At 53.4% G+C, this 22,900-nt stretch overlaps 1 protein-coding gene across 2 annotated transcripts in view; it reads right to left on the bottom strand.

The window, feature by feature from the left end:
• The window catches only part of STK35 (serine/threonine kinase 35), a 42,936-nt gene that overhangs the window by 6,978 nt on the left and 13,058 nt on the right, over positions 1 to 22,900 (bottom strand). The window contains exon 3 of one of the 2 annotated variants that reach the window (XM_026503165.4): positions 21,035 to 21,784. In XM_026503165.4, the coding sequence (XP_026358950.2) occupies positions 21,072 to 21,784 (713 nt within the window). In that variant the 3' untranslated portion in view covers positions 21,035 to 21,071. Of the gene's footprint in view, positions 1 to 17,853; positions 21,785 to 22,900 lie in introns of those variants that run through there. The other variant, XM_057312619.1, reaches the window with a different exon arrangement.

The following is a 22,900-nucleotide window of genomic DNA, read 5'->3' as shown; positions in this document are numbered from 1 at the left end:
CCAGCGTGTAATGACCGCTGTAATCACTGGGGCCCTTGCCAGGAAGCCAGGCTGACATTTCCCACAGGCTCCTCCACCCTCCCCCGGCTTTGGCACTGGGGCCCCTCCTCCTGGGAGGACGCCTCAGGATGGCCTACAGGTCTGGGTCTGCTTCTCTCTTGGGGGCAAGGGACAAGGAAAGTAAGAGGGCCTCTTTCAGAGAGAGGACCTTGGCTTCGGGTTCCTCTCCCATCTCCCATTCCAGAAGGTCCACCTGCCCTAGGGAGCCAATGGCAGCAGGTGCACCTGGAGACGGGCTCTGCAGCCATGAGCAGGAGGGGCTCAGACCACCCAGGTCTGGGTTAGGGCAGCAGCAGACCCTCCCAGGCACGTGCTGGGACAGTAAATGGTGTAAGCGCCCAGTCCCAGGGTGGGGGTGGGGGCCTCCGACTTCATCCTCGCAGATGTCACACCCCGGCTCCCTGACTGCCCAGTGACCAGCGTGGACCAGGGCCTGCCTTGTTGCTTCCAGTGGCACGTGGACCTCTGACCACAGAGCCCTGTGCGGAGGCTGCCACGCTGCTGAGCGGAATGCAAGGTGCTGTGTGAACCTCTGCATGAGGTCAGCAGCACGCCCCATCTTTCGCCTTCATCTCATTTTTCGAGGCTGACTGCCCCATTTTAACAAGGGGACAGGCCCAGAGAGACGGAGTGGCTCGGCCCACATCACAGTGCTGCGGAGCACTGCACACGGTGCCCTCAGAGCCGCCAGCCGGGGGTTCCCCCCACCCGCACCTGCCACGGTCCTGAGGGGGGACAGTGGCCAGAGATCCAGAAAGGCGTGCTGGCAAATCCTTCCCCTTCTCTTTCAACTCTTGGACGAGACTCCCTCAGCACGTCCGACCTTATTTCTCTGTAATTATCGTCACAGCAATCGCTCACCCAGCATTGAACGTTCTAAGGGCTTTGTGGGGAACCCATTAAGGCAACTTTCAGCTCTTCCATGCTGCTTCCCACTCACTGGGTCCCCACGCACAGTCCTCATGTTACAGCGACAGCCTCATCTCACCCCACAACCCCAGGGGCAGAGAAGCTCAGAGACTAAGGCTGCACGGCTAATGGGTTGGAGAGAAAAGTGTCTGGGCCTGGGTCAGTCTCAGCCCACAGCTCCTGCTTCTAGCATCTAACTGTCCTGGGAAATCCCTTCCTCGAGAGACAAGAGCTTAAGTGGCGTTTAAAACCCACTTAATCCCTTCATTTATAAACACACTCGCTCAGAAAAGGGTTCGTGAAGGGCTTGGCTTGGGCACCTCTGTACAAGGCTGGTGTCTAGAAGAGCACATCGGAAGATATGGAGTCACTAGGCAGTGAGCAGCCTTCTAGAAAGTTCCTCGGTCAGCTAAGTAGCTGTCTGGTCTGATCAAGGAGATGGGGGAACCAAGGTGCTCACGTGGGTGCCACTAGCCGTATGGAAAAGGGAAGTGGGGGATGGGGCGGGGAGTGAGGACGAAGGGGCGGGATGGACGAGCTCCCCATTCTACCTCCTTCCCGGCCCCCCAGCCCACAGAGACAGAATATCTGGGGGGGAAGAGGAGGTTCGCCTTCTCTGGAAGTGCGGCCCTCCTACTTTGTTGATGTCAAAATGTCATTTTTAGATGAAGCTAAACGGGAACGGTTTGCGGTCCCTCGTCTCCTACTCGGTCTCCTACTTCTAAACGGTACCATCCTTCCAACTGTGTAAGTCTGGCAGCCGCAGGATGAGAGAATCTCCGGGAGCCACGACTACGTTCCCAGCGAGCGACTTCGCTCAAGCGCTCTTTCGGGGAAACAGCACGGGCTGTGGCGGACAGTCCTGAGTTCAAATCCGGCCTCGGCCACTTCCTGGCCGCTTCTATCACCTGAGCCTCCTTTTCCTTGCTAGCAAGTGAGATGCTGCTCTTTACCCTTTTAGGGGCTGCTGTGAGGAGTCAAGGAAGCTGCCTATCCCAGCACCTGGTACAGAGGCGACGCTTCGGATGATCTATCATGTTGTCCATCGTGTTAATGGTCCCTTCGGTTCTCAGTCGGAACCGTACAACTTTAGATCTAGACTTGAGGCGTAATTCAGGAACTTTCCATCCTGTATCTGTGGTCCGGACACTTAGGACGAAGGCAGTGGAGGCGGTAGTGGCACGGAGGGGAGTTCTCCCAGTCTGCCCCCTGGAAGGGAGCCTCCGCGACACCACTGCGGTAAGGCCTCATGGACAGCCAGATGGTGGCCAAGGTATCCTCAGCACCTTTCAACCTGCTCAGGCCTAAGGACGGATTTTTAAAGCCCACAAGCCTCGAAATCTGAAATACGACCCGGCTGTCTGCGAGGATCCATCTTCTGTGATATGGTACAAAATGGGCCAGTACCCCAGGTGACCACTGGCACGTGTCAGGAGGGCTCCCATACCAGGTTTCGGGGTGGCACAGCGGACCCCAGCTCATGTCACCTGCTGTGAGGGTAAACCGCAACCGGAAGCGTGTGTGACGTGTATACTGTGGACACTCAGCAAAATGCAAAAAGGTTCAATGACTCGTAAATGCTGGACAGGGATTCAAACCTCAAGCCCAGTTTTTCTCTACCCCTCTCATCTATACAACAGAAAAGGAAGTCACTGGCATGCTCTCAGACTAAAGCACAGTATAAACTCAAACTGTGGTATTCCTGGGTGGGGAGCCAAGAACTCACTCTTAAAGTCAGTCCTCCCTGCACTCCTGCATGGAAGGATTATCAAAAATACCTTTGATATGTCAGGCACCATGCAAGGCTTCATAAGCAATGCTTGCTTTGCCCAAACAAAGGAGCATGTGCAATTCTGTCCATTTTCCAGATGGGCAAACCAAGGCTCAGGTATCCATTTCCTATCATGCCGTGGAGGCACAGAGGCCTCTCCTAAGTAGGATTAGCTCCAAAAAGAGTCATTCCTCGCTTGCTTAATACACCAAAGCAGCTGGCTTTTCATACTCAGATACTGACCTGCCAGCCCTGGGGGGTTCAGCGGCCCGGCACTACTGACTACTGTCTGTCAGACGGACAGAGGCCGGGGGGCCAAGCTTTCTGATACACCACTGATCGAAGGCTCTGCTAGCCACAGGGCCTCAGAGAGGGGCAAAACTAGGGACCGCCGTGCCAAAGCGGCCCACAGCACAGCACATGGGGGTCGTGGTGTCGGGAAAAAAACTGGAGGTGCATGTGATGAATGGGGTGGCCATGCTGTCCGTTCTCGGGTCTACAGAAGGGAAAAGGGAACGAGTCTGAGCAAAGCACCCCAATAGGGGCTCCACAGCAGCCACGATGCTCTCAAAGGCCAAGGACGCCATCGTGACGGCCTCGGGGCCCTGACCGGGAGGCCAAGAGAAGGCAGAAGTTTGGGTGCAGGTCCTGAACGTGGGGAGCACGTCATCCACAGAGCATCGGGTTACAGAGCGGCAACGAGCTGCTGCTCCGTAAGGGCCTGGGCCAGCAGGCAGGAAATCTAAAACTGATACCCCAGCTCTCCCCGTTACCAGTCGAGGTCCCCGAGCCTCAGCTTTCTCAGCTTACAAGGTGGCCCTGTCTGCCGTGCAGGGTGTGACATCCAGTGACGGTATCCAGGATCCTGGGCACAGTGAGGTATACAGCAGGCAATTCACACGTGGTGATGGCAGGCTTCGATCACACCCCAACCCTAAACTTCACCACTTCACCGGCTGGGCCAGGCAAAAATTCCAGACGAGATGACTTGGCGTCAAGCCAGCCTCCTTTCTGCTTTGGGCCTCGGCAAGTGCTGGCCTGGTTGTAAGGCCCCCTGCCCCCTCACTGTCAGCGGAGACTGCACTCACCCTTTCAGGCCCCCTCCACATGCTTCCTCCTGGGGACCCCAGTCCCGGAGCCCCAGCGAGCAGACACAAAGTGACCGCAGACCCCCACGAGCCAGGCCATGTGCTCCCCTCGCTCCACTCCTAACCCCAAGCTGCCTGAAGGGCAGGATAGTCCTGGGCTTCTCTTGAGCCTCTCAGGTCGCCAAGCCCACGAGTCAAATACTGGCTGATTGACAGGACCGGGGCACTAGGACGTGGCAATAAATGAATTAATTTACGAACTTTACGGAATCAGTCAGCATGACAGGATCTCAACACAAAAACCTGGTTATAAAATCCCTGCCTATAGCTGAGTCCCACTGAACAACGCGACGCCAGGTGAAGAGAGAGAGAGCTGCTCACCCTCACCGAGAGAACCAGGCCGCTTGTCCAGGCTCCAGCAGGTGGCAGGGGAGGAGCCGCCATGTCGCCTGTGCTCATTTCTACCATGCTGCCCCCCAGCACACCTGCAGAGCCGGGTAGGGGAAATGAGGCACCTGGGGACAAAGGGTTTCCCTGACATGACACTGCTGCCCCACTACAGAATCCGGAGGCCCAACCCCAGCTCTCTCTGCCATTCCTTCCCTTGCCACCTTTCTGCAGGAGGCCGGTTCTTGAAGGGGAAGAAAGTAAGGCCTTCTGTTCAAGCTGGAGAGGGAAGCTTGAAATCCAGGGGTGGCCGGCGGGGGGTCAGCCTGGCTTTGGTGTGTCCCCCCAGGCAAAGCCAGCCACAGGAAGAGGCAAATGAGAACTGTGGCCTTGTGACCTGAAGCCTTGGCTCTGGCCTCAAGTCTGTGGTCTTCCCCAGATCTTCAAGACCCACGCGGCCTCCCTCTAGGACCTACCCCCTGTAACACGCACCAATGCCCAACACTGCTCCACAGCGGGCTAGAGAGGTGGCGGTGGCCTTCCGGCTAGGGTGCTGCACATGGGGCAGACCCCGCACTCCACGCTTGAAGCCCACAGCCACGGAAATAGGTGGTGGTGGTAGGGGGCAGTGGCAGGGCAGTCCCCCGAGAAACCGAACACCAGCTCCTGAGCAGCCAGGGGCCCACCCCTGTCCCAGAGGCCACTTCTCCCGTCTTCCACATCCTCTTGGCCCACGTCTGCATGTCGGGAGGAGGCAGCCTGTGAATTCTGAGAGGCAGACCGTCGCCCAGGCTGTAACAGCACAGACGCAACCAGAGGAATCCACCCCTGCGTGGTGACCTACTAAGAGACACTGAAGGAAACTGCAGAAAAATGATGAAGGACCCCACCTGGTGGTGGGAACCCCGGTTTTCAGTCTCATCTAGCTCTCTCCCTGCTCTTGGCTGGGGACCTCGTTTCTTCCTGTGCCACCGAGGAGCTTGGGACCCTCCATCTGGGGTCCTTTGAACTCCAAGAATGACAGATCCGCAAACGCCCAGAAGGCATATGAAGTATCAAGGTGCATGTCAGTCACGTGTCAATCCTTTTTTCTGGAGGGACAGCCCTGACACTCAGCTTCTGAGGACTCTAAGAACCATGAGCATCTCGGCAGGCTCTCGTCTATCAAGGCAAAGGCTCTAACCAGAAAGCGACACGGGAGTGCTACACGGGGTTCCCCAGGGCACAGTGGAGCAGGACAAGCTGGGTGGGTGGGGGGCAGGTGGCAGCCGATGGCACCACAGCCCTGCCTGGGGAAGGGGGGTTATCCCCTCTCCTTATGGATTTTCAAGGCAAACCTGAGACTCTTAAAGCAGACAAAGGCCATGGAGAGGAGACAGGCTCTATGCCGAGTCAGCTGAGCTCGGTCGGTGGCCCACTTACCACAGTGAGGACACACGCTCTCTTGCAGCAACAGCTGGCAGGCCGGCTGGTCGGCGGGGCCTGGCTTACTGAGAGAAGGGGAGCGAGGGGAGCTCAAAGCCAAGATGGTGTGCGTGCTGCAAACAGATGCCCGCCTCATCCCCACTATGCCGAGAGCGGGGCCAGGGCGGTGAACGCGCCTACAGACAACGCGGCTGCCAGTTACCATGGAAGCTTGCCGACTCTGAGACTCGGTCATATTACAGCAGCGCTCCTGTCGTCTCCACTGCGGACTTGCTTCATACAGTTTTAAACCTTTTGATTTCCCAAAGCGAGCTGCCCCAAATGCTGGTATTCAGAAGCTTGCCAAGTGCACAAAAGGAAGGATTGCTGGGGCGCCTGGCTGGCTCGGTCGGTGGAGCGTGTGACTCCTGTTCTCTGGGTTGTGAACTCGAGCCCCGTGGTGGGTGTAGGGATGACCTAAAAATAAAATCTTTAAAAAACAACCCCCCAAACAAAGGAAGAATTGCTGGCAGGACCTAAGAGTCTGAGATCTGGAGGGCTCCCCTGTGACCAGCAATCCACAGGACCGCATCCCCAAGTCATCCCACCGGGGTCTGAGGACGCAGACCCATTGAAAGCCAGTCTCTCTGGCCTTGGGAGGTCACGTCTGGGGGCCCTCAGGGAGCTGGGAAGCACCTGAGCTGATAAATCACTGGCCGGCACTCCAGACAGAAGCACGGAGAACTTTCTGTCTGCAGACACAGCCCTGGTAATTGGCAGTCGGCTGCAGGGACACCCTAACTAATTCCCTTCCTCAACTTATTAAGTGTGGGGTTGAAATGAAAGCTGCCGACTGCCTCAACTGGTCCCCAAAGGGGCTGAGGTTCAGCTGTGGCTGCTGTGATTAGCAGACAAAGGGCTCCAGGGAAGAGGCTGGGCTCCTGGGAGAACCCTCCCCCCTGGCCCTTTGCCAGGAGCATGCCTAAGGTGCTGTCACAGCTAAAGGGGAGAGGTAGCTCTTCCATATGGTGACAGGACAGTCTGTGGTTAGAAAAGGCCAGCCTCAAACAAGGTCATGCCCAGAGAGGTCTGGGCAAAAGGGGACCATATGGACTTCTGGTTACAGCAACCAGACCGAAGCCCAGTGTGCCAGGGAAACTCACGGGGGGCACTTGTGAAGGGGCTTGGAGCTCCCTTAGGGAAAAGAGCAGTGCAGATTACTAGTGAAAACAAATGATGAGCCTGTAAGGATTTGGCAAAAACAGGCCACACGAAGGCAACGCACAGAGCTGCCGGTTACCGAGCTCTCACGGGGTGCGTGGAGTTGCACTGGGTATTTCCTATTTCTTGTGCATTTGGTCTTTGCACCAGCAGACAGCGAACGTCAGTGTTAAACGAGCGTCATTTAGCAGACAGGAAATGGGGACCCAGAGAAGTCAGGAGACTTGCCCAAACTGCCCTGGCTGGGCAGTGGGAGAGCTGCAATTTAAACCTAGATTTATCAACATCCCAGGTTCCAAGCGCAGTCTCTTAGGGACACCCATGATGGCCGTTATCAGCCGCTGCCCTGTCTCCCTTCGCGTACTCACTCGCGTGCTTCTGCCAGTCTCGCACCTTCTGAAGGCTGGCCCTGTCGGGTGTCACATCTCCCCCCGCCGCCAGGGAGCTGACAGTTCTCTCCTCACCGTGACCTACTCATCTGCCATAAAAAAACAGCCTTGTACACCACTGCCCGCCTCCACTTATTTTCCCAAGGTGAAGGTCACCCTCCTTAGGCTGACATTCAAGGCTCTGGGCAACTTAGCGCTATTTCTCTCTCCCACTTCACCTCTGTGTAAGCCAACCCAAAGATCTGCTCTTGACACAAATTCTCAATGTTCTCATGCTGCGTCCCTTGCTTACAACACCCTTGCCTGCCCTCCTTTCTTCAAGGTCTATCTTAAGGCACAGGTCCTACTTGTTGCCATTACTGACTTCTTCAACCAAAACCCAACGTTCCCTCCACTGAGCTCCTGGGAGCACCGAGCATGGTACCACTACAGACGTGAGCATGGCACCTACCCTCAGAAGCCGATGGCAGAGAGCCCCGGAGCTGGCCCAAGCTGGCCCCGTGGCCGGTGGGCACATCACTTACTGTCTTCGGAGTGGGAAGGACATCCTACCCAGGACCCACGGACGTGACAAGATAAGAAACGGGGAGAGTATGAAGTCCGGCACGTGGCATGTGCTCAGTCAGTCAGAAGCTAACTGAGAGACAGGAAGTGCCCCCCACCCCCTGCCCTCAGGCCTCAGGATGATGAAGACTCCAGGCTGCCCCAGGCCTGTTCTACACAGAAGCCACACGACGGTAAGCCGGCCAGCGAAATGCAGAAGCTCCCAGTCACCACTCATCAATGAGTATAAAACGCGGACCTACTCCCCGGGTAAGGAGACGGGAGGACCAGCTTCTACCCCACACGTAGTTCAAACCGAGGTGTCTGAGGACGGCTGAAGGACTGACTGGGAAGCCCCCTTCCACTAGCCTGATGTCAAGTTCAGGCCGTGGGGTCGCCCCTCAGCTCTTGCACTTGAAGTCCCTGAAGGCAACTGAACACCGAGCTCCCTGCACCTCTCCCCCTGCTCTCCTCTCCTTAACCCAAAATAGAAAGTACTTCCCAATTCACAAATTAAAGTGGCCTTCAAAGTCGATTTTACAGCCAGCAATCACGGTCCCGGTATTATATAACCATGCAAAAAAAACCCGGAGCGCGAGATGTGGCGCTAGAAAGCCGCTCTTCGGCAGAACTGCCAGCCTGCCCATGTGACAGGACGCTGCCCAGGTTTTCAGCTCGGAAAAGTAAACACAAAAACAACAAAACGCTATGTTCTTGGGACATAATTATAGCAGAGTGCATATGCAAATACGGACAGAGAAGAGCCAGACACATCAGTCACCTAATGAGACGCTGATTACAAAGGAAAGAACAAAACACAGCAAGGCACAGCCAGCGGGTGAAGGCTGTGAAGGCAGCCCTGGGTCTAAGGGGGGCACGCGGGGCTCACGAAGGTGTCATAGGCTTAGTCCCAAATTTGGGATCCAGCGGCACCCCAAGAAGACCCAGATAATCACTTACCAAATCCCCGTCTAGAGGAGAGAGGATGGGCTGATGGCCATACATCTGTGTACAAAACACATCTGTGTAGTGGCCACCCCCACAAAGCCCTTCTCCTGCAGTGTTCACGGTCTTCTAAATGGCTCTGCCCCCCGGCCCAGTGATTCGTGGAGCCACCCTTCTTCCTTCATCTCCCTCATTCCATCCATCTGCAAGCCTCCAGTGATGTCTAAATGCACCTTCAATTCACTCTGCCCTGTCCTGTGTACCACTTGCCCTAACCCGGGGAACTCGACTTCCTAGCTGGGCCCCCAGGTCCATGCTGACCCCCTCCAATCCCAGCCACCGAGCCCCAGTGCTCCTGTAAACATGGAACCTGATGGGGGAAGCTGATCCGTGACTTACCACCACCCCCGACGCCGGGCACGTCCGGCTCCTGTCTCCTCCCAGCCTCTCCCACCTTGCCCCTACCAGTTCACCACCCCACTGCCTCGAAGATGCCTCATTCTTCAGGTCTCAGGTTCAATGGTACCTCCTCCTCTGGCCTTGGGGAGGGTTCCCTATTTTGTGCTGTTTCCTCCATCCATACAGGCATGACATTTACCTGTAGCTTTCCCTTAGGACCGGTCTCTCAAACTGAGGTCTAAGGGCCCGGAGGGTGGGGACGAGGTCTGAGTTGTCCCCGACATACCGGAAGTACCTACCAGTGTCTGCACCATACACAGGCTACAAAAAAACTAACGGGCCCCTCTGAGGTGTGTGTTTTCTTTACTGATCGGGGTGGGTGACTACTTCGAGCTGTCACCACTGTGGCCAAGAACTAGTATGAAAAGACAACAGAAGCCAAGAGCTATGGGGAGCCTACTGCACGCCTAGCATCCCCCAGCTAGCTTTACATCCTTTTTCCATTGCATCCACATGAAAATCCTATGGGGTGAATGTTATTAGCAACCCATTTTATAAAGGAGGGCTCCGAGGCTCAGAGAGATGCTAAGGTTTAGCTGGACTGAGGTCAGGGATTACCTTCGTCTCCATGGCCCAAGCTGGGCACAGGGCAGGTGCTCAATACGGGTTGGGGGAATGAGCAAGTGACGACTTCTAGCCAGGATTCAAAGCCTTATCTAGGACTCCACTTAAGAGACCTAAGCCGGACCCGCACATCTTGTTGCTTCCCCATTCCCTACGCCCAGCTGCCTCTCAAGTCCCCCTTCCTTGAAGCGTGATCTCCCGTCCTACCACAAAGCCCTCACAGGGCCCCGTCCTCCCCTGAGGGATCATCCCAAGATGCTCACTGTTATTACTGGCTCACACGTCTACTCTCCCGGGGCCAGGGAAGCCCGTGGAGAAATTCAATTATTTTCTTTCTCCTCCCAGGAGCAGGTGGCTGTAGGCCCTCACCTCGTCCTAAGGACACATGCACCGAGGCAGAAACCAAGCAAGGATCAGGAGTCCCGACTCCCAGAAACTCACCCACGGTGGAACCCACGAACATGACCAGGCTGATGGAGCAGGGAGAGAGGGGCTGAGAGTGGTCCTTTAGGTGTCCTGGTTTTCTGGACAAGGAAACCACAGCCCACAGAGAAGTGACTTGCCCGAAGTCCCAATGCTAGGTAATTATGGAAGGCAGACACAGATCAGGACCTGGCAGGTCGCTCTTCCTAGCTCCTATGCCTACACCTAAGCTTTCTGAGCGTAAAAGGCTAAGAGGTAAGGTATGTGGCTGTGTGTTTAACAGACGGTAACGTGGCAGATTGTGCCTTTACCTTCTTTTGCCAGGGCAGCCCTCAACCCTGAGCGGGCATCAGCGTCGCCCAGATGCCGTGCTCAATACCCCTCCTGGTTTCCGACTCCACAGGACTAAAGTGGGGCCAGAAATACGCATTCTGACAAGTTCCCAGGTGATGCTGCCTGTCTGGGGACCACACTCTGAGAAGGTCTGTCACTGCCCACTGTGTGTGTGTGTGTGTGTGTGTGTGTGTGTGTGTGTGTGCGCGCGCTGGGGGATGGGAGCTAGTGAGGAAGAGCAGGGAGGAGTGTGGCAACGGCTTGTCAACATCTTCAAGTTCACAGGACAGGCTCTTGATCTGTTAAGTAGGAAACTTCTTACTTGTGACTTCCTCCGCTCCTCCCACCGATAGAAAGGAAGCAATCTTTTGAACTCTGGTTCAACTTGACCCAGGCCACATAATCTGGCTGCAGATGCTGACAACTCACATCTGGGTCTGCCTACAGCACCACGAACTTATGTCCGACTCAGGGGCACTCTATGAGTAGGTGGGAAACCCGAGTTCCCGAAAAGCTGTCCCGCGGCAATTGGACTTCCGAAACACTGCTCTCCACACCTGTTTAGTGCCTCTGCCCTGAGCATCTGAGGGCAGGGAAGGGAGGGCGATCTCTGGATCACATCAGCGGTGACATCTGGATTTCAGTTTAGGCAATTGGCCTAAACTCCCAAAGAACTTTTTCTAGAAGGTTAAGAGTCACTGTGTTGTTTGTCTGGGGTGTGGTATACTCACACTCATTTCTGCTGCCCCATGCAAACTGAGGGTTCCTTCCAAACATTCATCAAATCCAAGGATGCAATCTGGTTACTAACAACAAATGAGTCTTTACTTGTGACTTCCAGTTCTCCTTATGTCTGTACAAGGCTGGGCTGGGCCGGTAAGGCCCATGCACTCTGCCAAGATCTGACTGCCCTGTACTTCCAGCCCATGCCTCAGACGTGCCCCAGACCGGAGCCTTCTGGAAGGAAGGACATGTCTTAGACATGTCTGAAAAGAGCAGAAAGGCAAAAAACAAAAGGGTGCTGTCCATGACATGTAAGGGTTTCCTTCTTCCAAATGGATGGAAGTAAATGCAGACTGAGTCAACTGGCTCACACCGTGTCTGCGACTATCCCACTGGGACAGCTGGCCAACACTGAAATCCAACACCATGTACCCAAGTCGACCTGCCGTCCATCACTGCTATGGTACCAGGCCCCGGAATGATGAAGAGCCAAGGTTCCCCTCCGCGAGATTACTGCCCAGGCCTCATCCCCAGCTTTTTGCAGGCTGGAAAAACAGAAGCATTTTCATCTTCCTCACTCGGCCCTGTGGTGTGCCTGGGTGGCTCTAATCCATTCCCCCCCCCCCAAGTCCCTAGATATCATTTTCTTTTACAAAGAAACAAAACATAGAAATCCGACCTGCGTATGATGCAGGCTGAGTTATGGCTTTCCCCCGGCACCTCTAACTGAAAGTGAAATTCCTTTAGAGTTGGGAAATTCATTGCAGTATTTTACGGTATTGATTTATTTTAAACTTGGCTGGCAGTTTTAAGGCCTGCCATCCTTCTGAATCCTAGAGAAGCTGGAGGAGGTCTCCATTTCCTTTGATTCTGTAATACCACAGAGGACTCACTAGTGGCAATGAAAGGAGGGGCTGGGAGCTTGTATGCCGCTGCCCTAGTTTATCAAGATGGAACCCCAGGCTTTCTCCCCAGGTCCTGGGTCGAGAAGGCATCTCTGGTGGGGATTTCACGACTAGAACAGTACCCTCTCCCCTGGCCAGCTGGGTCCTGTACCCAACAAAACCTCAGGGCGCTCAAGGCGAGCCCTGAGCTGTGTTCTGCTCACTTATCACCTGGTTTACAAGTGCCTCTAAACCGACCTTCAAGGACGAGCCCAAGGTGCTGCCTCCTCCAAGAAGCCTTCCCTCTGCTCCCTGCAGGCTTCCTGTCTCTCTCCTGAGCCACAGCTTTACCACAACTGAGTATCCGTGTCGTCTCCCCATTGCTACACATTGAACTCCTAGAGGCCAACACTGGGGGTCTACGCTGTCAACACCACGGCCAGGCCAGTGCCTGCCATGTATCAGGAGGGCTCTTGCTCACCAAATGCGACTTGGCCCCAGCATCTTTCAACACAGGGCTGTGGGTGGCCACATCAGGGGTGGGCACCAATGACGAACCCCCCTGCTTTCATCATGATTTCATAAACGAACTGGGAGACTTGTCAGGGAGAAACCCAGCCACTGGGGCTATTTTGCTTTGGTTCTCAGCCTCAAATGCCCAGGCTACGTTCACCTGGAAGGGGCTTCTGCCAGGATCCCTGGCAGAGGGAAGAGACACAGCAGGCTGCCTCCGGGTCCCATCAGAGCCCCTTCCTCAGCCTGGGGCCACAGACTGCTCTGTCGGCACCCCATCTGTGCCTGCGCTTTCCTGGCCACCGTCACACGTTGCCGGCTTCTGGTCTCCTGCCTTCCAACCTTCGGGTGTTTTTGACTTCTGCCTGCTGTGGCCCACGCCCCCTGGTTATGTGGGTGCCTCACCTGCCCACGTGTGAGGCTGTATCAGGGTGACCCAAGGGGAATCCGCACACAGGTGACCTCACCTGGAGGTGTGGACGGTGGCCCCCCTCCAGCGTGCCTGTGCTCAGGTCAGCCGTCCGACCCGGAGACGCCCACGGGCAGCACCATACACGAATAGCTAAGGGGCCACCTGTGCGGTGCTGGGGGGGGGGGGGTCCACCATCCGCCTGAAAATATAAACCCATCCAAAGCTGCTTTTAAAGAGGCTGCAGGAAGCAAAGGGAACAGTGACATTTCCAGTCAGATACCTTGTTTTGAATCCTGGCTCTCAAACTTAGTAAAGGGACCCTCCGCTGCCTCACGTGCGGCCAGCCGGCCACGATGCAGGTGCTTTGTGTAATCACACCTGTGGGCTCTGCTATTAGAAAGTGTGGGAAGTATTTCATCCAGAGCTGAAGAGAAAGGACAAGGCCTCTGCTCGGCACAAGTCAGGGGCCCCTCAAAGCAGGTTTTTATACCCAGGAGCTGTTATTGTTGGTAGGAGTGTCTGTGTCCCGGGGGGAAGAGGAAATGGGACTTGGAAGGACCCCAACCATCAGGCAGCTTTGCTTACAGCTGGACGATTACAAAAGCGATTTTGCTTTGCCCAGAGGGCCGCCGTCTGGGCTAGGAGGAGCCCAGGATGCCAGGGAGGAGGAGAATGTGAGCAAAAACAGCCCTGGGGCAGGCCTGTCCCCTCCCGGGTGCTTTGATGTCCTGCAGAGCTTCAAGGGACAGACTATCCCTGGGGGCCACCAGCCCCATTACATAACCGACAGCTCAGCTTCCTCCCCTGGATACAGCTGGAGCTGTCAGGGGATGGCAACAGCAAGGGTGAAAGCTGGACCCTGCGGAGCCGCCTAGCCTTACAAATGCCAGCCTTCTTGACCTGGGGGAACCCCGAGAAAACACGAGGAGACAGACCAGGCCCCACAGTCTCCCGGGACTCCACCGGTACCTCGGGCCTCCAGGTCCTCAGAGGGAGGGCAGAGCTTTCATTTCCCAAGTGGGAGAGAAGCAAACCTTTGAACCCTCACGCACAAGCCCTCTGCTCTTAGCCCTGTGCAGTGCTAGCGGCAGGGCAGAAGGCGGGGCTGAGACGTCCATTTTATAGACAAGAACTCAAAAGAGGCTCAGAGACTGCAGATCTGCTCGGGTCTAAGGACTGGTCATCACCGGCTAAAAACATTCCCCTCCCAATGATCTCTCAACTTGAAATAAAACCCCTATTCTGCAGGGCTCTAATCGGGGTGCCTCCTTCTATCCTCTTTGGAAAGTTCAAGGCTCCACCAGAGACTAAGTGGGATGAGCCTCTGGGATGTAGGAATCAAACCAACTCTGGGCCCTTTGGCGGTTAAGGCTTCACGGAGGTGTCCTTGCTCCTCCCTCCCACTGGACTACCTAGCTGTTCAGCAGCACGCTGCATTTTGGGGTACAAGGGACTCCCTCCCAACTAGAAGGCCACTGACTGCCACACGCCTTCTGCCCACATTACTCATTTCAGACTCCACTCGGTGCGCAACTGTTTGTTGAATTCAGTTAAAAAGACACGGGATTTCTACAGATGTTTCAATGAGGCATTACCTCGTATCGGTGGACACCAGGGACTCAGACCTGGGTTCAAATCTAGCCTCTGCTCCTTATTAGCTGTGACCTTCGGGAAGTTGAAATAATGGTCAAAAGGCACTTGGCCCCAGGGAGGACCAGTGATGATCAACATCTTCCGCCATCTTCAGCACTGTCGCTCTCCCTCAAAACCTAACCCTTCAGCCTCCCCCCAACATACAAGGCGAGGCTCCAGGTGTGGGGGGGGTCTCCCGCCCCAGCTCAGTTTCGTGTGGCCACCTCCCACAGGGTCCGGAGTGAAGGACATGTCTTCTGTGCTCCTGGATTTGTTCACATCTGTCCTCACGGCTGGGCAAGGAAGTCACACTCAACGGAGAGGGGACCTGAATACCCACCTATTTGTCCCAGGTTCCCAGCCTCTCACCGAAAACCCGTTTTTAATTTACCCTCCGGGGACTGTTTTGAAAACTTTGCTGTTTAAAATGAACCACATTAAGAATTTCTTTTCCATTTTTTTGTTTCCAGTATCACTCTTGATTAACTAGACACCTACAGTGTGACACAACTGAGGCAGAACTCTGCCGAAGATAAAGAAGTGATCTGAATTGGTTTCTACAGCTTCAGTGTGAGCCACTGTGCTGCTGTTAGATGAGCTGGTTTCTGAATCCCCAGAAGACCATCAGGGGCCCAGCTAGTGGGCTGGGGACCTCCACCTCAAATCTCGTAAAACAAGACGAATCTGAAGCCCAGGTCAAGGGGTCAACTCAGGTCCTTCAGCATGTGAGCCCAGAGCCACACGTTTGGGCCTCACACCAAGAATAAAGATATCCTATATTACTTCAACAATAAATTAGGCTGGATTTGTTTCTCTGATATTAGGCAGCTATCAAGATCACATATGGAACGAAGAATATTTTCTACGACCTTCCAGGCCACACCAACAACCGATTTCCTTCAGCAGGCCTGAGCTGCCCGCTCCAAATAAACGTCACTCAAGGGCCCTGACTTCCGAAGGCCCTGGTAACCAAGGCTCGTCTGTGAGACAGCAAACTTGGCCATGAATGCGCACTCCCTCATCTCACAGCACCCTCCCTGGTAACGTGGGCGGTGGCACCTAGAACAGCAGGGTAGCTTACCCACTTTGGGTAAGGTCTGTGCCTGGCTGGGAGGAAACGTTAGGAATTATTAAACATCTTTAAAAAATGACAAATAAGGGAGAGATAGAATCCACCACTGAGTAATCTTTAAAAATAGATAAGTTTTCTGGAACAAGCAATCGGCCAGAGTTGCCTCGAGTCCAGCTTTGTTTAAAAAAAAAAAAAAAAAAGGCTATTTGGTAATTCTCTGAGGCAAGGCTACAGTACTTTCACCTCAAGCCAAAGTATGTATCTAAAATTGAGCATTTCATTTAGGTAGGTTATACAGGGCACTTTCACAACCTCCTGGGATTCCAACCACCTCAATAAGATAAGTATGACCTACCTCCATTTAATGGATGATAAAACCCAGAGACGTAAGATAACTTGCCTGAGGTCACAGAGCCCATAAGCTGCCAAAATGCAACCACTCAGTCCTGGAGAGTCCACGAGGCAACTCTCCTTTCAGAGGAATCCCGTGTTTCCCACCCAACGTTGCAGAAAACGAAAACGAGTGAGCCCTGATTTGAACAGTACTCTGAAATTGACAATCCCAGGTTGCTGAGGCCTTCCTTCATCATGCCATGCTGGGGACAAGACAACAGGTCTGATGGGAAAGTTGACAAGGAAGAAGGACACCCAAGTTCTGTCCCTTCATTTGGGACCTTGAATAACTCCTTTCTAGGTCTCCAGCTGCCCCCTACTTCTCAGCAGCTCCCCTTCACAGAAAATTCCTCAGCAAGAGTCATCTATACCACTGGTTCTCAGAAGTGTGGTCTGGAGTGTGGGGCTCCATGAAGCCAGCCCTGTTCGTAGTAACACTAAGACAGGTTTGGCTTTTCCACACCCTCTCTTGAGTGTACAGTGGATTTTCCAGAGGTTACATGTTGAGTGACAAGGCACCAAGTTAAAATCAGAAGCAAACAGGAGAACCCAGCTGACTATTAAGGCAGATAGTAAAAAGATCTGCAAGAATATAAAACAATGCCACTCGACTCACTAAATTTTTGTTTGAAAATATTTTTCATAAATTATGATACTGTTAATCATATTCATTTGAAAAGAACATTTAAAACATTTCTCAGCTTTAATTTTTAATACTACCAGGATCCATAGACATAACCCAAAACAAAAGCTTTTCAGAGTCCTCGATTTTGCAAGTATAACTGGGCTTTTAAACCAAAAACCTGGAGAATCACTGGTCAATTCTGTCTCCAGTTTTCTTCCTTTCATTCCCTCTCAAACCTGCTCTTGCTGTGAGGGGTTCCCTTTATTATGTGCCACCAAAATTGCTCATGAGCACCAATGACTTCCCAATCGCTAAAGCCAAAGGTCAATCCTCAGTCCCCATCTTCCTCAACCCACCGGCACATGGGCCACAGCCAATTACTTTCTCCTCCTCACATCTTCACCTGCTTCCAGGACATCATATCCCTGGCCTATCTCGCTGGCTCCTTTCCTTCTCCCTGACCTCACGGTGGGATGGCCCAGAGTGCAGTCATTCTTTGAAATCTTTATGTCTACTCTGGTACCTTGGCCATCTCTGAATTTCTATCTGTAGACCAGATCTCTCCCCTGAACTCCAGACTCATCCAACCACCCACTCCATCTCTGTACTTGGATTCTAAACAGACATTCCAAATTTTCGCATGGCAGCAAAGCCTAACCTTCTCCAGCCCAACCTGTTCCTCTCCATGTCCCTCCCATCTCACTTGGTGGCAACTTGTATCCTTCCAAAGGCTTCCAAGGCCAAAACCTCCAAGTCATCTATGATTCCCTTATCTCATACCCTACATTCAATCCAGCAGGCAATGGTTGGCTGACTTCAAAATTCACCCAAAATCTAATATCACTTCCTGGGCTCCATTGTTCAAAGCCACCATTCTCTCTCACCTGGCTTGCTACAGTAGCCTCCCATCTTATCCCCTTGCTTGTTCCCCTAAAGTTTACTTTTATCACAGCAGTCACAAGGATCCTTTCAAAAAATCAGTTATCCCACAGCTGAACGAACACGCATTCGGTACTTTCCATCTTACCCAGGCACAAAACCCAAAATCCTTACAATGGCCTATAGGCCTACTCTAGTTGACTTCTAGTTAACTTTCTTACTTCTTTCTTTTCTTACTACACTCCCTCCCTGCTCTCTCCCCAGCTTTCAAGCCTTTATACTGGCTGTTCCCTCTGTCTGGGATGCTCTTTTTCCAGAAATCCTCATGACTCACTCTCTCAACTCCTAGCCTTTACTCAAATGTCACTGTCTCAAGAGACCCACCCTGATCTCTTCCATTTAAAAGTACATCTCCACCCTCCACTTCCCAGCGTTCTGATCTCCCTTGTCCTCTCTAAGCCCCCCAGGGCACTGAGCATCTCCAAACATATTACTTATGTTGACTGTCTATCTCCCCACCAGAATGGAAGTATCACAACTGCAAGAATTTCTGTCTCTTTTATCCATTCATGTGTCTTCTGTGACTAAAATAATCCCTGGCAAATAGTTTGTCAATAAATATGTTGAATATATGAAATTAGCTTCTCTACCTATAAAACTTAAGTGGGGGAGCAGGGATAGTCTGGACAATAGCTCTTTCCAACTCCAGCCTCTGATTCCTTAATCAATTAGCCAGATACAGCTCATTGACACTGCAAATGATTTGAAGCTTTTGGCACCATGAGAGTCAGCTCCTGGTTACACAGACCTGGGCCCAAGCCTACAAGTCTAAGGGCCCCGCGGGGACAGGCTAGGCAAGGCTATGATCAAATAGGCACCAACTGACCAAGTATTATTGTCACTAGCGGTCCGAGCCTGGGACACTCAGCAGAGCTATGTGCCTCATCTTTGCTTATGTCAAGGTCACCTATTTCTCCTACCTGAAGGAATCACCCTTTGAGCTAAAACTTTGCCCTGCAAAACAGCACAATTCCCAACTGCGGCTGTCCAAATGGAGACTTGATCTCAGTTGTGACAACCCCACAATCCCAACCCAAATTCAGGTCTCTCTTCCAATGACAACCTTCATCCTATCCCAAGGCAAACTTGAATTCTAACAGGTTTTTTTTTTGTTTTGTTTTAAGATTTACTTATTGAGAGAGAAAGAGACTGCACATTGTGGGGTGGGGGTGGGGGTGGAAAGGGAGGGGCAGAGGGAATCTCAAGCAGACTCCACACTGAGCAGGGCTCCATCTCATGACCCCGAGATTACAACCTGAGCCGAAACCAAGTGTCAGGCGCTTAACCAACTCGGACACCCACGTGTCCCTGTAAGAGGTTTTTTAAAGGGGAAGGGATGAGATGGAAATGAGAAGTGGTGGCATGAAACACGATGACAACAGGGTCTAGCCAACCCTCTCTGGGCTCTAACACAGCACTGGCCCCAAACCCAGCTGGAGAACACGCCTCCTCAGGGGGCAGCAGGACGAACTGGCCTGGTGTCTACAAAAGTGCTCCGTGTTTGTGGGAAGGAAGAATTAAACCTAGCGACTCCCTCCCGAAGTTCACCGAGAACACTACGGATGTGACCAGGCTCCGCTCAGCACTCACCAACAGCAGCCAGCAACTGAGGGCGATGGAGGGAAAGGGGGGGACTGAGAACCCACCCAGGTGACGGCCGGCTCTGTGCCCAGGGTGACCCTGGGGACTAGCAGCACCCCTCATCACTTCATCCCAAGGCTTCAGCAAATGTAAGAGTAGCTTCCCCGCAGGGGAAGGGGGCGAGGGTCATAAGCAAGATTCGCCATAAGTAAGCTTAGAAGGACAGTGGATAAATGGCTTAACCCCTCACAGGGTGGCGAAGGTGAACTGCCCACCTGGCCTAGACGGGAGTCAATGCTTTCCCTTCCCACAAAGCTAGGCCGCGTTATTTGGAAACCGGTCGAATCTGACCCACACACCAGCCAGCAATGGTACCTACTGCCGTCAGTCTCTCCCAGTGTCTCGCTCTCTCCTGCTTCCACATCCGGCTGCCTGTCCTGCCAACTGCCTGCCCTGACGACGACCCAGGCACTCCCCCATCCTCAGCGCTACTCACTTTCAGGTTCGACAGCATCTCACTAGTCGTGGGAGTAAAATCATTGATCCAACTGGTCTCTCAGGCTCCAGTTCAACTCAGCTCACATGTACTGAAGGCCTTCACACCGCACGGTTTTGCTCTGGTCCTCATGCGGCTCCCCGATGCCTCCTGAGGTCAATTCCAGGGTCCCTGTTTCACCTTACTTCTGATCTTACTTCTCTTGCTCAGCTCAGACTCTGGTCCAACCAAACGACCAGTGCCCTCCCCAGTACACACTTTCAGATTTTCCGCCTCAGCTCGGCCTCCTCTCGGGGCAGGTCATGGTCTCTCCGATCACTCCAGATCTGCTTTCCTCACTACCCCAGAGTGGTGGAGACACTCAGCTGTGCCAGGCTCCCTCTGGCTTCAGCTCCTTTGCGGAAGTTAGTCCTTTCACCTGGAAGGCTCCCCCCAATTCCCTACTCCTGCCTCTGAGCCCCATCCCCTAAAAGGCCAGTTTCCCTTAACACCCTTTCTCCTTTGTCGTAAAGCCCCTATGGCAACAACTGATCAAGGTTTCTCTCCCCGACTACTTCAACTAAGCTGCGGAATTCATGAGGATGGGGCCACTGTCTGAATTTGCTTACTGCTGTCACCCGAGCCTAGCACAGCACTTGACAAATGAGAGCCCACAATCAATCCCTTAAATAAGAATTCCCTATCAAGAATAGTCACTCACACATCATTTACACTATCTAAAATGGAGGAAACCCATCAGATTATAAAGTAGAATGGTTACGTTATGGTACATATAATGGAATGTCAATTACTGGAAAGCGTACTTCCAAAGCAGCACATGGGGAGATGCTCAGATGAGTGCTGAAAGAGCGGGAAACAAAACTGTACCTAAATAGTGTACGATCTCAGCTGTGCAGAACTGGACATGTGAACAGGAGGGATTCAATTAGGGACAGTGTTCGTTCTCTGAAAAAAAATTGTCTGTACCTCTTTTGCACATTTTCTCCAGTAAGCATTTATTAATTGACGAGAAAAAGTATTTCTAAAACACTTGAGACTCCGCTCAAACGCGACGTCCGCTCACAGAACTTCTCTAGACTTTCCAGCTCTTACTCCACCCCATAGCTCTCCTCCTCAAGACTTGGGCGGGTGCGCTGGTAACGAACACTTGGCTATCTTCAACCCTCCGTCTCCCCCCCCCCCCCCAGCTCCATGGGGCCCATTGTGGGGCCTGAGATGGAGAATCCAGTCCAGGAAGTGTGCATGCAGAACAGAAAGAGGACACTCACCTAGTTTAAAAACACACAAGATGCTTTGCCCTGAATTTTAAGCAGCACATGTGACCTGGTCCATTCTGGTTTCAAGTTCAAAGGCATCAGGCCGGTCCTGTGGGTTAGCAGCTAACATATCTTTCAAGAGCTGCTTGATCCCCTCAGACATGGAAGTCCTGCGTTTCTGGGGGATGTGCAACTCCATCTTTGGGTTTTCTAGCAGCGCCTCACCAACAGGGACGATTTCGGTCCCCTGTTTGATATAGGTCCCCAGGAGCTCCTTCTTGGTCTCAGAGTCAATAAAAGTGATTCTTTCTATCATTGCCCAGATGATAATGCCCAGGGCGAAGATGTCGGCCTTGGCTGTGTAGTGTCCCTCCCAGACCTCGGGGGCCATGTAGAAGTCGGAGCCGCAGGCCGAGGACAGCCAGTACTTATTCACATTCACATTTTTGTTGTCTTGGTGGCCCTCTTTTCCTCGGGGGGCTAACCCAGCACAGACCTTGCTTAGTCCAAAGTCCGCCACCTTGAGGATGGGGGTGCCAGACCGCTCGGTGATGAGGATGTTGTCTGGCTTTAGGTCCCTGTGCACGATGTGGTTTTTGTGCAGGAAGGCAATGGCACTCGTGAGCTGTAGCATGAAGCTTTTGTTGGTGGCTGGGTCCGGCCTCCGGGACAGGACGTACTGATTCAGGTCTCCACCTTCACAGAACTCCATGACAAACCAGAGATAGCAGGGCTCCTCGGCATAACCCAGGATCCTTTCTCCTAAATCGAAGGAAGACCGGAAAGAGCTTGAGTGCCACGGACACATCCACACCACTTTCAGACCACACGCACGCAGCACAGCGGGCTGACCACGGACAGTGGCGACGAGGCTCCCATGGAGCCACCGCTGCACCAAGCAGGACCATCTCTACTCACACAGGAGGAATGACAGGCTGCGGACCCTGGGGTCAAGCACCTGGCTTTGGAATTACCCGGTGCCTGGCTACGTAACTGGGTGCCTGCTGACTGGTTCAACGAATAACCAGGAGGCAACTGCACTAGGTTCACCTTTCCGAGTCTCGGCTTCTGCTGCCTCACCTGTATGCGGCCACATGTCCTGTACGCGGCACACGTCCTCACTCACAGAATCCCGACACTGGCCCCTGACCTTCAAGCTAATATTTACTATCCGCCCCCCCCCCCCGGGGCAAGGTAGGACGAAAGAGCCCCATCCTACAAGATGCAGAACCTGGGGCTCCCAAAGACTTAAAAGTCCAGGGACTCCAATCCCTGTGACTGGGGAGCCACTGGGTTTCATTCTAGCGCTTCCGGCCTGGCAGCATGGCACCCCCATGGCTCACAGGGCTGCTGATGAGACAAGGTCAAGGGTGCAAGAAGGCCTAAAAAGGTCTGTCAATCCGTACCAGCCAAAGGACCCCTCCTCCCCGTCTCCTAACTTGTAGGACTCCTACTGTTGACGCGCCTAGAACCTGTTGATGCGCCTAGAACGGCACTACGGCTTTGTTTTAGAGGCAGACTCCAAGCAGTGGTTCCTGCTCGCCCAGCACAGGTTAGGTCTGGTAGCAGGCCCCTCTAGAAAGCTTCCTTTCAAGGAGATAAAGGTAAGTATCTAAGACAGCAAGCATCGCAAGTATCTGCATCAGGGTCAACTTTTACTACGAACAGTGAAGGGTGGGAGGAAGTTGCCAGATCTGGGAGTCAGAAGGTGCAGGGCCCGAGTCCCACCTAAAGGACAGGCAGGTGATCAGTGGGCAGAAGCAAGAGAGAATTCTAAGCTGAGAGATGGGCTGGATCACGGAACATGGGAGAGGTGTACACAGGAAGGAAGTCTGATGGGAACAGGAGTCCAAAGTAGACAGAGAAGTTAGAATCAAG

This window comes from Ursus arctos, unplaced genomic scaffold (assembly GCF_023065955.2).
Source record: "Ursus arctos isolate Adak ecotype North America unplaced genomic scaffold, UrsArc2.0 scaffold_16, whole genome shotgun sequence".
In the NCBI taxonomy this organism is placed as follows: domain Eukaryota; kingdom Metazoa; phylum Chordata; class Mammalia; order Carnivora; family Ursidae; genus Ursus; species Ursus arctos.
This window is presented reverse-complemented; position numbering and strand designations above follow the sequence as displayed.